The following is a 15,666-nucleotide window of genomic DNA, read 5'->3' on the forward strand; positions in this document are numbered from 1 at the left end:
TCTTTGGAAAGCTCCCGGGAAGGTATTTCCAGTCATGAAAGTGCAGCTTTCATGGAAAGACTGAAATCTCCAAAACGGTTGGTGAAAATTACGATCAAAGAACATATTTCAGATCAGCAGTCAAATCTGACAACACTGGTATCATAAATCGTGCTTCTTTACCTCAGATTACGACCCCCCCCCACTCCCAGTTTCCTGGCTTGTATAGTTAATGCGCATGCACGTTTTTTTTTTTTTTTTTGTATGACAGGCGATGTCTGTATCTAAAAGGAGATTGGCTCTTTTACCTGTAAGGCGGGACTTTCTTTCTACATCTGTTGACCGTTCCAATTTCTCCCATTTTTTAGTTACAGAAGTGGCCCGTCTCTGCCTGTTCCAAGTTATATGTGTGTAGCTTAAAAGCTCTAGGAGGAGTTAGTGTTACAAATTTCGGTCTTGGATTAGGTATTTAAAAATAAATAATTAAATAAATGTTCGTAGAATAACGGTATGCTATCTCTAATAAACTGTTTCGCCACAATAATCAGTGAGCCAGACGAAAAGGAAATGAACTCTGGGAATTCCCTATGCTCATACTCACAAAACTGGGCTCCTTGTTCAGACAGGCCTCAACAAACTCTTTCAGGGGTTTGCAGTAGTTGCCCTCCAGTGTAGGGGGGTTGTTCTTTGGAATGAGGAACAGCACCTTCATGGGGTGCAGATCGGAGTGGGGGGGCTCACCTTTAGCCAGCTCAATTGCTGTAATGCCCAAAGACCAAATATCAGCCTGTCAGAAATGTAAACAGAATCCGGGTGAAGAAAAACTTCCATTGCCACATGACCTGACAAGCTTCATCAGAATGAATCATAAGGAAAAACTAGGATGAACTATCTCCAGCACCCCTCACCTTTGAATCATAGGCAGACTGTTTGATGACCTCTGGTGCCATCCAGAAGGGTGTGCCCACAAATGTGTTCCGTTTAATCTGTGTGTCTGTGAGCTGACCGGCCACACCAAAATCTGCCAGTTTCACCTCCCCTTGCTCTGACAACAATACATTTGCAGCTGAAGGAAACAAAGAGCAAAACAGGGAAAGTGTGTGAGCAAGAGAGTTCAAACAAACAATAGGACACAGCCCTAACCCCATGTTTCCATTTAAGATAAAGGCAGTGCAAAGCAAGCACAACAATTTACTCAAACAGTATAATTTCCTGTCATACAACACATTTTGTGGACATAATTCTGTCAAATCAGTTGCATATTAGGTGTTGGATCTGGTATGATCTAGTATAAGAGGTGTTACGAACCTGGCCTTCCTCTCTCTATCCTATAGGTGGCAGTGTGGGATAGTTTTGGGTTGGCTGGGGGAGTAATTGTCTAATTGGTTTAATTGGGGGTGCGTTAGTATTAAAGTAACCCTTTTTGTTTGATTTGCTGCTCTCTCTTTGGGTTAGGTTCACCTCACAAAAGAAGTGACAACTCTGCTATACTCACCTGCAGTTACCAGCTCAATATGATTTTGGTTCTTCTGTTTAAAACTAGACATTTTTCTTTATTATGTTTATTTAAATTAATTTACAATAAAATTATATATTTAATTACATTTTGTGTCCGACTCCCTTTTATGTTGTGCTGTGTGAAATTATTTCTTTGCCCAGGCCAAAAGATCTGTTATTATGGTATGATATATCTCAGATAACCAACTGTGATTGATTGCTTAAAAGGTTCACTCATTTAAAAAGTTTTACTTCTAAAGAAATAAATAGTAATTTTGAAACATATGTATAAAATGTATGACCGCTCATATGAGATGAAGAGTTCTTCTGTTATATCAGTAACTTTATAAAAGCTCTTTTATTCTACATGGGGCAGGGGCACCTCATGGGGGCAGCCATGTTAGCATCACATGACGATCTGAATACTACTCAACCTCAATAACTGCCCTGTTATTGGACACTTTCATTGATGGATTAAATGAATCCTGGCCTACTGTGCATCGTGAATTTCTACAATGGCATTGATAAATGAAAACTACTGTTTAAATAATGCAGCATCCAGGCCACTAGGTGTCAGTAGCTGTATCCCAAATGACACACTATCCACTATGCACTTACAAAATATACTATGCACTTAACCATGTAGTGTATGAATTGTGGATGAAAGTAAGTGTAGTATTGTCCTAAATGGAACACTTAACATTTTGTTACTATACGGAAGCATTCGCCATTTAACAGCTGACGGAAGTGACGTTTTAAGCGCACGTGATGTGTTGCCGCTAGCTTTAGCGCATTAGCGGACCTCAGTTCAACACTTGGATCTCAAACAACGAACATATTCACATAACGTGGTGTGATGGTAAAGCATTCAACTTACATATTTAAGGTGCTGTCTACAGAAGTTTCACTAGCTGCTACATTCTTCATCATTTACAACTGTTTTGTCAGATCAGCAACGCAGCCAGGTAACTCCGCCCCTTCCACTATGTACGGCAAGCCGCGAGCTCTGAGTGCACAAAGTGTCCAACTTTCCACACTTTATTTTGACGGTTGAAAAAGTGCATCATCCGGGTACTTAAAGTACACTTCTTTTTGTTGCATTTTCAGTGTAAACATTCTACACGCACTACTTACACTACAAAATGACGTAGAATAGTGCAGAAGTGTGCGGTTTGGGATGCACCTAGAGTAAGACAATGTAAGCCACTTCGACATTCTACAAAAAATGACTGAGTGCACCTTTAACATGTCAGTTAGATGGATCTTCCTGTCTAGGCAAAGGTCTGGCTACGTGAGACTGTCTAAACATATTTACTTTTAAATTAATAAATTAACTTTACATTTAATGAAAAAGATATTTTTTTTCTGGCACATATAATATACATTGGCAAAATTAATATTAATACATTTTCGTGGGTGGGCCAGTGCAAATGTTGGCAGGGCAAAATCTGAACTAATGGTCTGAATGGGCCAGCAGAAAAAAATCGTTATTGTTGAGCCCTGCAGGGTGATAGGGTTTCAGGACAGTTGTCCGAACTGTCTCTTATGTAGTGTTAATTTGTGCCGTTTTTTCACTGTAGTCATTTTTGTCTTTGGATGAATCCAGGGCTCAACGCTAAGGATTTTTTTCTACTGGCCCGATTGGGCCAGTGCTTCAAATTTTTACTGGCCCTGCCATCATTTTCACTGGCCCCAACACAAAAATGACAAATAGCTGTTTTTACCATCATGGCTTTAAAAAATATGTCCGAAGATAAATATTTTATACATATCTTATGTTTTTAATACAATGCCCCCCAGGGGCCTGGGTAGCTCAACGAGTAAAGACGCTGACTATCACACCTGGAGTCGCGAGTTCGAATCGAGGGCGAGCTGAGTGACTCCAGCCAGGTCTCCTAAGCAGCCAAATTGGCCCGGTTGCTAGGGAGGGGAGAGTCACATGGGGTAACCTCCTTGTGGTCACTATAATGTGGTTCGCTCTCGGTGGGGTATGTGGTGAGTTGTGCGTGGATGCCACGGAGAATAGCGTGGGCCTCCACACGCGCTATGTCTCCGCGGGAACGCGCTCAACAAGCCACGTGATAAGATGCACGGACTGATGGTCTCAGACGCGGAGGCAACTGAGATTCGTCCTCCGCCACCCAGATTGAGGCGAGTCACTACACCACCACGAGGACTTAGAGCGCATTGGGAATTCCAAATTGGGGAGAAAAAAATTTTAAAAAAAACAATGTCCCCCAAAATTGAATCACATTTATAATTTACAAGATATGATTTATGCCTTATGTAATCCCATATATGCGCTTTATAGATATAAATTCATAAATACATCATTAACTGCCATTTACACATGTGCATTTAAGCCAAGAGTTCTGTGGAGGAGATGATGGGTTTTCGGTCACCCGTTTAGTCATGCTGTCATGCAACTTTTGCCCATGTGTAGTGTTTTCACAAGAAGGATCAAAGATTATTCACTGAGTTAAAGATTTGATTACTGGCTGAGAGAACAGACTTGCTACTAAATCGGTTGTGATGTGTAATATACAGTAGGTAGATATAACATGAAGTCAGACAACCCAAACAAGATCAACACGGACTGATATACAAAGCACAAAAACAAAAATACCTGTATGGTCCAGAAATGAGACATGTAACAGGTGTTTTATGAGGATGATATGAATTAGACTGTTTCAAATATTCATTTTCACCCTGCAGCTGAACAGCTCTGATAATAATAGCCTAATAGCCATAGTGATCTTGCTTCTTTTCATATCAAACACCATTATAATGTCGAATTAATGTTTACGTTTTGAATTAACATTACCTAATTAAATGTATCCTTACATACTGGATACTGAGCAGCTTGTGATTTCCAGACACGTGTATAACTGGGGTTTAACAAAGTTTATTACGTCTCATTCTGCGCTTCATCTCTAAAGGCGAATTAATGAGAGAACATGTTTTGTTTTTTTTACAGTGGGAATAAAACTAGCGCTCTGTCCCTTTACGAGAGCACATGCATGTTAAACAGTCTACGCTGCACAGAGAGATATGATGATGAGACCTATGCATGGAAAGACATGGATTTTCAGTCCTATAGAAAGAAACTGTTGATTTCTTGTGTTCCAGTGTGTGGATTACTAATTTTCACCAACATGTAAAAACGAAAAATGTGGGGATTTCGTGCACTGTGAACACGGAATGTGCGGGGATATTTAAAATGTTGCACAAGACATTAAATCCCACTACGAAATTCATTAAATGGGTTTTTTTCCTGCTGTTGTCTACACATTGGTAATAGCTGCTGCTAAGACACTTGGAAAAGAGCGAGGACAGTGCTAGGAGAGTGCGCTTGGTGTCTGCACAATCTTGTGCGTGCACGCGACTGTGCCTTGGCGCGTCCAGTATATTATGCATTTGCGCGTCTTTGCGAGATAAATATACTCGCACTCACTCCTCGGTAAGACTTCGCTTGCTCAGTGTAATTTTTGTGCTCTCTCACTTGTTGTTTTCTTGCACTAATGTTATATATGCAGCACTGGCCCGATCGGGCAAGTGACAGTTCTAGCAACTGGCCCGAATCTCTCTCACACTGGCCCCGCGCCATCAGCCAGTCCTTATTGTCGAGCCCTGGAATCTTCTTTAAATTATCAATATTTTGTCATGTTCACCATTTTTTGTTAATATAACTCTAAAATGATATAATTTTAGTGTACGAAAATAACATTTTAGTTGACGATACTATGCAAAATGACAAAAACATGTCAAACTGTAACAAAACAAACTTTAATTTGGAAAAATGTATTAATATTTATTTACACATGTATCAAGCATACTAGAGATTAATTAATATAAATTTGTGAAAACTTGTTCTGAAAACTCCTGAATAGCATATAATGACTATTTAAGTATTAGCTATTTTTTCAAAGTTAATGTGTTGTGAATTCCTCACACTTTATAGATACTTATGTCACAACACAAGTTATGAAAATACATCATGTTTGTGAATAAATTCGTTTTTTTCCTACTTCACGATATATATATACAAAACGCAATATCCAATTACATCGGCAACCCCTGGGCTGAGGGATTGGTGAATATTCTTGCTTTAGTGATTTCGTATTGAAAATTAAATTAATTTATTTAAAAAACGAAAAACAAATCAAATAATCTAAATTCAAATTGCACTCCAAACTAAACAAAAAAGCAAATAAAATAATGAAGTGATAAAAGAATAATATATATATATATATATATATATATATATATATATATATATACACACACACACACACACACACATATACACCTTTCCATTTACCGTCAGGCAAGTATCCGTCTAAACATGCAGGCAGAAAATTACTTACACAAATGAAGAAATAAAAACAATTATAAATGTAAAAATAATAATTATAATGATGATAATAATCACTGAAAAATAAATCATGGTTCGAGGTGAACGTGTTTTTGTATTATTTTATGTTTTAATCACAGATGTATAGGCTGCAGAGTTGCGTTCACAATGAACTGCTCTGTGGAAATAAAGCAAACTGAACTCAAAACACCTCCTGAGGTCATTTGAAGCACTCACAGACGATACTGTTCTTGCAACAAAAAAAAAAAAAATCAGAAGACAGAAACAAAGAAAGAATGACAACCTTTTACATGCGCGTGTTCCACGAGACTGCACGCCTCCGTATCAGCACGTCATACATGCGCATAGACGGCTTCTCTGTTGTCTGTTCTTAATGATATTATAAAGTGTGTTTCTTCAAGAGCATGTCTGTGTGTCTATGGGCAAATTATTTGTAATATTAATTTGATAATAATAATAGCCTAATAATAATTATTATTATTTAATACATGGTAAAAAGAGCCAAATATCATCTTGACATCATCAAAGGCATCAGCTATTGGCATTCACTCTGACCATCGTCGATCCCCGAGATCATCGTCTGTTTGGCACAACCCTAATGTGCATTTCACTCTATAAATTAACAACATGTTCAGACAGTCTCCTTGCTGGTTTTTCCGACACATTCAGAATCATTACCGCTTTTGCCGGTGTCGCTGCGGCTCGCTTCATGCGTGCGCTTGTAAAATTTATATTTTAAAGGCTCATTATTAAGGTTAAGTATTTCTCTGTAATGTAGAACAGTGTTAGCTATGTTACTTATTCTTTCTCAGCCTTGGAACTCAAACCATTTTATGATGCCCCCCAAAATATATATATTTAAGTAATTAAATTAATATCATAAACGTGCGACTAGTCGACTAATAAATAAATAGCCTAAATAAATAAATAAATAAATAAATAAATAGCCTACTAGTCGACTAGGAAAATCTTTGGTCGGGGGCAGCCCTAGTTTTAATAAAAATAAATAATAAAAAAAAAAAATTCGTCATGCTGCGTCTTTTCCATCTCGTCTTCGTTATCGTTGACAAAATCAAACAAACATTTTCATCAGCAATTTGTTGATGAGATTAACATTCCACGTGCCCTAACTGAAACTTTTTTTTCCCCCTATGGACTTATCAAAACCTGTGAGCCTAGACTCCTGGATGTTGCATAGAAGCCAGCCAAAGCCAGATTGGAACTTGAAATTTTACCAGCACTTCCTATTTTGTGTGCAGATGGTCCATGAACAGTTCATGGGAGTGTCGTCTGAAGCTGGGACTACAATGATTCAGGTGTTCATACCTTTGATGTCTCTGTGGATCTTTTTCTCAGAGTGGAGATACTCCAGGCCTTTCAAGATCTCTCTCAGGATGGTGGCGATCTGCGTTTCGTCCAAAGCACCAGGCTCCAGCTAAAAGATAGAAATCATCTCTCATCATACATACACATATTGTATACTGTATATAAATATAATGACATTGTTCCGCATTCGTGAGATTACGGAACTGAATTACTTTAAATGAATGTCATGTTTCTACTGCAATGTGTGCATTTGTTTTAGTCTTTTGAGACCACATGTTAACAACACAGGGATTTGGATACATCATAGAAGTACATAATTCCATTTTTTTATAGGGTTCATCATAGACTGCATTTTTAGAAGATAAAATCCTGCATCATACCAGATCCAGAGCTGATCCACCACCTAAATACTCCATGATGATCCATAACTTTGTATCCTACAGTAAGAAAAGGAGATAGAGGAATAAGTGAGACTGGGTGTCAACAGGCGAGAAAAATCCAACAACTCACAAACAAAAACTTTTCCTGAAGAGCTGGGGCATTTGCAAGTGAGAGGGTAGAGGTGTAATCCTAATCCGTCCTTCAATTTGGGATTAGCTAGACTGAGAGAGAGAGGAAGAATTAAAATTGGGTTGCATACCTCCCACCACACATGATGAGCTTAAAAGAGATTGAGTGTGAGTTTATTTGTGTAGACACCGAAAACAAAGAAGCATGCTGAGCACCCCCTTAAAATTGAATGGTTCACCACAGAGCAGCTGGAAAGCATGTACTGTACTTTCTTCTTTCTATCTCTATCTCTATCTCTTTCTGAGCACTGATGGGTTCTTTTTGTATCTCTTTTACACCTGGAATAATTATTTTATAGTCTAGGGGCATTATGCTGAAATGAGTGCAAAAAACATTTTCTGAACTTTATTGTTGATTAGAAACCACCCCTAACACTAAAGGTACGTTTACACGACAACGATGTACTAAAAACTAAAAAAGTTTTTCTTTGCGTTTTTGAAAAGTTTCGCATACAGACGACAACGTTGTCAAAACGATCTCCGTTCACACGGATCCGTGAAAATGACTAAAAAGGCTGTATTATGCATGCCAGGCCAGTAGTTGGCGATGTCACTTTGTTAAGAAACACTACGCGCCTTCGCACATAAGCATTCTTCCACAGAGCGGTGAATACAAACAATGAAGATGGCGATTGCTGGTCTTAGTAGTGATGCAGTAAATCTACACTTTGCTGGAGAAGCATCAATAAACACAATCTTAAGCAGCACAAACACAGTCCTGTAGTCCGCCATTGTAGTTTTGAATGTCTTGCGCATTGTTTTGAAGTACTCGCGCGCATGCCTATAGGCTGAACATGTAATACGCGTGCGCACGACGTCATCGTTTTCACAAATTCGCGTTTTTGTGTGTTTACACGGAGACGATAATGGCATCATTTTCAAAAACTTGCACTTTGAAAACCGTTTTCAAAAGTTTGCGTTTTCAGGCCCCAAAACGCCGTTGTCGTGTAAACGAACAACCAAAACGCATAAAAAGTTTTCTGTTTTTAGTTGAAAACGTTGTCGTGTAAACAGCCCCTAAGAGTTCAATTCACAATCACCTTTTTGCCTATGTATTCTTAATCGCTTTCCACTCTTAATTAATCTACAAACAAATAGAGAAAAACGTTTATCCAGTCTGAATTTATTCCTTGATGCTTACAAGCAAAATGTGACAACTGTTTCACAAATCGCATGCCCGAAGCAGTGTATGAGTGTGAGCTCCACCCGCTGAGCCTTCAGAATTTCCACAGAATCCCTCAACAGTGCAAATGAATGCGCATCTAATGTCAGATTGTCAGATTCATCTGCCAATCAGATTGATTTATTTGTTCTTGGTGGGTGTGGTCTTTAGGATATTTCCTGGTCGAGGCCTTCTAGCTGGGCTTGAGTGACGCAATCACGCTTTAAGTGATGTAAATAATTCAAGAGCGAAAAGCACAAGATCAAGCTGTCTGACAGTCGGCTGTTATCACTGCTGCTATCGCCACTGAGAAAGAGATCCTTATGGATTTAAAAACACGAGATGTTCTGCATGACCGTGTGATTGCTTAATTTATTAATCAGGAAAGGAGGGCTGATTTTCACTTCAAGTAAATTGGTAAGTGCTTTTTGCATTGTTATAGCAACATCAGGAGTTTTCTAAGTGTAAATTAGGCTGCTGGAGCATTCAGTGTCGGATCAAGTTTTGAAAAGTAGTGCTGCGTTCCATTCAACTCGGAAAGTCGGATTTTACAACTTCCTAATAGGAAAAGTGCAATGGAATGCATCTTGAAGTCAGAATTACAACTTGTAGGCTTGTGCAGAAATTCTCAACTACGATTTCGCCGAGATGCAGGGGCATGATGTCACACAAACATGTCAACATTCAGGGAGATATACAAAGTAAGTGATAAACATTCACTTTATTAAGTAATATCGATAAGTGAGTTTGTTTCCACATTACATGATATTAAAGATTGTTTAACAACGCATGCAGAAACAGGTGTATAAAACAATATAATCTCTTTTGATAATCATACACCTGTAGCACAAATGCTAGCGCTGCAGCATTGTTTATCAGTTGGGTTGCTAGGAGACATCTCTAATGAGAGTCAAACCCCTGCAAAGCTAATGGGAGCATTGCAGTTTTGTTTCCTTAAACATCATCTTCTGAATATGGGGGAATGGAATGCATTTATGGTCGGAGATATCAAGTAGGAATATTCCTCATCCAACTTGAATGGAACGCAGCATAACCGTGTACCCTGACGAAACGTAATTTATTGCAAGCAACATTTAAATCGCAAATATTATTAGATAGATTTTTCCAGGTATTATAGACCTCCTTTGTAGATTCATATGAAAAATTATGATTTTTGAATGTCTGTTCGGGAGATGTTCATTTCACAAAACAGTCATTCTGCAGTTAAAATTAGGCTTGCTTGAACATTAAGTGTCGTTTCAAGTTCTGGCTTTCGTGCGTGGACGTGTTTTTAAAATGTCAATTGGTATTACTAGTTAGCTGCGACATAATGTATGATGCCCAAAGTCATAGGGTGTCTTATTCATTGTGAAACTGTGTTTTCTTAATGGCATGAATCACACTGAAGGCCTAGACTGTAAATACACGGCCCGCCACTGGCTAGTGGGTAAAACATTTTTTTTTTATCTTTTTACCCCAGTGTTAGCTATGAAAACAGCATCTTTCTATTTCCCTGCTCCAGTTTTCCTTTGCTCCACCACTGAACTACCAGCATCACCAAAGAAATTATATTTTACCCAAGTTATGAGATTGCAGTCTGAACTGAATGTGGTGACACAAAAAAGCGTGCACAGTGAAATATTCTATTCTATTGCTGGATGTACTCAACAACAAACACGGTGACTGGTTTAGTCCGATTCATGACTAAATGACTCTTATGAGCCGGTACTTTTAAAACAGTGATTCACCAGCTCACGAGTTCTTGTTTTGAATCAGTTTGATGAATCCTTCAATGAATGAACTTACTGAATTAGGCTGCTCCGAGGGGCTGAATTAATATATGATATTGCTCTCAGTCATGTCGAAATGAATGTCAAAGTTGATAAAATATGATAATATATGATATTATTTTAATACATAATTTTAGAAGTTATTTAAACAAAGTTAAATAATCTATACTATATATATATATATATATATATATATATATATATATATATATATATATCATACATACATATATACACACATACATACACACACACACACACACAGTATATATAATTTACAAATATAAACTTCGGCCCCCAAGCAATGTCGCTTGGTCCAATCAGGCCCGTGACCCAAAATGAGTTTGACACCCCTGGTCTAAACTCACAAAGAAAAGGTCCGGTGTCTCATAGCAGTCGTAGCATGCATGCACCAACCACTTGTGTGTATGCATGCACAGTTATATGGAGTATACTTTGACAGGCTCGCGTTCAACTGTACGCAGATGCTGAGCAGTCGCGTCAAAATGGAAGTATACCAAGGGCTTTAGGTAAGTTGTTGAGCCAACTCCAATGTCATGGTGGCTATTTTTTCATGGCCGAGCACCACTCACACTGTCTTGAAAAAATCAATCTTAAAATATATAAAAACACAGCCATGCTCTGCACAACTCGAACCAGTGACTTCAGTTCCTGTTCTGCTTGACAGATCAAAGTAATAACTGATGCTATGGGCTGATTCACTTCCTAAAATACATGTCGTAAACTCCCCTAGGACAAAATTACAGCTTTTTTTTCTTTCAGGCTAGCAGCTTTAAATGAAAAACCAAAAGAAGTGTGACTTTAAAGCACAAATCTGTGGTTCCTTTTCATTTGGTCACCTGGTAAAACAGCCTTTGATTGCATGTAGCGAACACCCACAATTTCTGCCTCCATTTGTAACAATGGGGCTAAATCTGCAAGTTTAATTTTGAGAATCACAACTCTAAACGGAGCATCAATGATTATGAACATTTGGTGCATGCTGTGGTCGAGGAAAGAGCGTGAGGAAAAGACAGAAAGGGTGAAATGGCTTCAAGGATGAACACCCACACACGATAGTTTTAACACTTCTGCACTGAGGAAAGGGTACTGAGCATTCTGTTTGTCAGTGCGCCAAACAGTAATATCTGAGGTCATCAGCGCGAGCTAATGTCATATTATCTGAGCATTATCTGAATGAAAGAAGAAAAATGTGGTATGATCAGTCTTACTCCCTAAAGGCTTTACCTCCTTTGTGATTATAGTACACACAAAATGTGCTAGGCTTTGACCTCTCTGTGTCATGATGAAGTCATGCATGACCCTCTGCTCTGATGTGTACAGTCACATCCCTGAGGTCATGGGGTGTGACCTCACATGTGCATGGCCACAGAGGTCACTCACCTTTAGGTAAGAGCCATAGTATTTGGTGACAAAGGGACTGTCGCACTGGCTCAACACTGTGATTTCCTGCTGAATGTCTTCAATCTCGTCTTCGGCCTCTTCCAGATCGATGTTCTTGATGGCCACCACTTTCTGTGTGCGATTGTCGATGCCCTTGAACACCTCTCCGAAAGAGCCCTTACCGATTCTCTCCAGCTTGGTGAATAACTCCTCAGGGTCTGCTTTTAAATTCTGAAACGAAAAGGAAAAAAGATCATTTATTTGTTAAAGACTCGTGTGTGCTTTTGTGTTAGGGTAACGGCCAAAGTATACTTTTGTTGTCTGCATTGCTGATCGCTCCACGCACAGTATGCGTAACGCAAATTTCATCATCAGCAAAATCCGTCCAGATTTTCTCGACATGTGGACAGTCCTCCTCTGTGCGTATTATTGGGCATGCACCTGCCATTGACTGTACTAAAAGAGTATCACAAAGTAGTTATGATGCACGTGTCGAACGCATTCATATTCGCTTGGGGTCAAAAGAGTATACTTTGAAAGGAAACGTGGTCGACCGGGCTCGATCCACAATGCAAAAAAAAAACGAGGGTACTCGGGCCTTAAAGGGTTAGTTCACCCCGAAATGAAAATTCTCTCATCATTTACTTACCGGAAATTATGATTTATAGTTACAAAGTACTTAAATATTGATCTTTTTCACAGCAAAAGCAATCATTTCACTTTAGAAGACATTAATTTAACCAGTGGAATTGTATGGATGACGTTTATGTTGACTGTTCTTTCTGGAGCTTCAAAGGTTGGATCATCATCCACTTGCGTTTTAAGGACCTACAGAGCTATGATATTTTTCTTCAAATGTGTTCTGATGAAAAAAGAAAGTCATAATCACCTGGGATGGCATGAGGGTGAGTAAATGATGAGAGAATTTTCATTTTTGGGCGAACTTTCTTTAAGTCACCCATGCAGAAAAGGCTGTGTCGGCATAGTAACAGCAAGCAACATAGAGGCTCCCAAATTAGGGAATTTGTGGACTGCTCATTCTTTAGAGCGAACTCGAGGTTTTGATAATAATCATAACGTGAAGGGAATGCTAATTAAAAAGATATTGACGTTGTATATTATATAGACAAGCTAATACCATAGGGATGGGAACATAAGGATGAGAAACAAGAAACGTTTTTTATTCAGAAGCAGAACTGGTCTGATTAATTTTTGGAATTACTGGAACCTTTAACATTGAAATCCATTAACGATTCTCAAACGTGCATTCTTTCACTGATGTGGATGCAATATTGTTCTAAAATACTGTCAGGGTTTCCTGCAGCGCTATTCTGAGCCACTACAACTAGTATAGTCCGATTCCCAAATGAATGACTCTTATGAGCTAGTTCTTTTTAGTGAATCAAAACATACATCGTGACCAGTGTAGTCCGATTCAATTATTGAATTGCATTTATGCTGCAGCATCTAAATGGTTCGTGAAACATCTCCCATAATTTGGCAAAATATGTTGAGGGCAGTAAATGCAAAATGAACTGCATTCTTTTTTTTCTTTATCCCCTTTTCTCCCGATTTGGAATGTCCAATTCCTTAGTAGGTCCTCGTGGTGGCACGGTTACTCACCTCAATCCAGGTGGCGGAGGACAAGTCTCAGTTGCCTCCGCTTCTGAGACTTTTAATCCACGCATCTTATCACGTGGCTCATTGTGCATGACACCGCGGAGACTCACAGCATATGGAGGCTCATGCTACTCTCTGCGATCCACACACAACTTATAACACGCCCCACTGAGAGCGAGAACCTCTAATCGCGACCACGAGGAGGTTACCCCATGTGACTCTACCCTCCCTAGCAACCGGGCCAATTTGGTTGCTTAGGAGACCTGGCTGGAGTCACTCAGCACGCCCTGGATTCGAACTCGTGACTCCAGGGGTGGTAGTCAGCGTCAATACTCGCTGAGCTACCCAGGCCCCCATGAATTGCATTCTAAAACATTTATTTCTCAGAAGTACTAAAAGAAACAGTAATGGAAACGTTAAGGAACTAGAATCGTTGAGAGGAATCTGAATCATTAAATTCCTTATGATTCCCATCCAAATCACCGGACTGTATCTAAAATTTCTGACACAGCCAGAACTCTGTTGGATGCCAAGATTCATTGCAAAGAGCATGTCACACTAAGCAAACAAAGACTTAATTGAACCCGATTAATGAAATTTGTTTCAGACTGCAAAATTGGGGAAAAATTAGTACAGTGTGCCCCCAGCTTTATAGACATACCACAATGCTTCTTCTGAGTCATCCTAAAATATATATAATTCAATGTTTATTTCTAGCTTTGATTAGCAGGTCTTTCAGTTTGGCTCATGCTAGTGAAGCAGGACCTGAGCATGTTTGAGATCTGAAGCACATCTGGCCAGGACGCAACTTCCCAGAAGTCACAGCCATACCCTGAACATTTCAGACCCTTGAGGCCCTCTTAAAGGAAACACACAAAGTCACTTTTAGCAGCATTTAAACTGAGCAGCACTTAAGTAAATAAGACCAGTGCTAGCAGAAAAAGGATGTAAACCACTAACAACTTTGAGTTTAACACTTACACGCTATCTTAAACTTCCAAAGGGTTGCTCTCACAACCTGTCCCAAATATCAACACTTCACACATCAAGATCATTCTGTTACAGAGGAAAACAACCCATGCTATGCTCAATGTGACCTAAATTCAAGACAATTCTTAACTGCTGCCGTACACATCCTTTGAGCTCACAATAATTCACGACCTTAAAATCCTCCAAATCTCTCTCGCTAGCATAAAATATAAACCATACCCAACTTAAGAGTCAAACTGCCACCAAGCACAGCAGCAGCACAGCTTGTCCAGCGCAATATCACAGGGGTTATGGGAGGTACATATTGGTAGGATTTCATGGGGACCTCATAAAAGTGTGAAATCCAGTTTAATGGATGACGACAGAGCCGATCCTACACAGAATGAACGCAATACAAGATGAAAGGGAGCAGATTTTGCCCCCAGCCTGAAGAACATTATTCAAATGCGTAATGCCTCAAGGTTCCTTGAATTATCAAGGAAATCTTGACAATGCTTTGAAAAGAAGGCTAGAAGTACCTGTAAGAAATGTTTAATGGGATAATTCACTCCAAAATTTAAATTCTGTCTTTATTTACTCACCCTCATGTTGTTCCAAACCTGTAAGAATGGTGACTCAGACTAGCAGTCAGCTAAATATTTCTGAAAGAAACAACATTTTGGGTGAATAAATGATGACAGATGCTGCGTTCGAATATCCACACTTCTCTACTATAGAGTATGCCAAAAACAGTATGCCACTGGAGTAATATGTACGAATCCTCAGTATTCATAAAACAGTAAGCAAGCGAGAAATACCCAGATGACCTACTATTTCTGGCGAGATTTTGAAGTGCGGATTAGACTGGACACTTTACTATCCCATAATCCCTCAGGAGCAGAGGAGACGTCAGGTTCAAAACGCTGGATTTAAAAGAATGGCGGTGGACCACAAGTTGGATGCCTCTTTTCAACT

General features: G+C 39.1%; 1 protein-coding gene across 1 annotated transcript in view; it reads right to left on the reverse strand.

Annotated features, from left to right (window-relative positions):
- The window catches only part of LOC127445851 (serine/threonine-protein kinase 24-like), a 34,031-nt gene that overhangs the window by 9,178 nt on the left and 9,187 nt on the right, over positions 1-15,666 (reverse strand). Inside the window, exons 2-6 of the mRNA XM_051706281.1 lie at positions 12,103-12,333; positions 7,558-7,614; positions 7,178-7,286; positions 888-1,045; positions 581-766 (exon numbers count right to left, since the gene is read on the reverse strand). Coding sequence (XP_051562241.1) covers positions 581-766; positions 888-1,045; positions 7,178-7,286; positions 7,558-7,614; positions 12,103-12,333 — 741 coding nt within the window. The remainder of the gene's footprint in view (positions 1-580; positions 767-887; positions 1,046-7,177; positions 7,287-7,557; positions 7,615-12,102; positions 12,334-15,666) is intronic.

This window comes from Myxocyprinus asiaticus, chromosome 9, assembly GCF_019703515.2.
Source record: "Myxocyprinus asiaticus isolate MX2 ecotype Aquarium Trade chromosome 9, UBuf_Myxa_2, whole genome shotgun sequence".
Taxonomy (NCBI): domain Eukaryota; kingdom Metazoa; phylum Chordata; class Actinopteri; order Cypriniformes; family Catostomidae; genus Myxocyprinus; species Myxocyprinus asiaticus.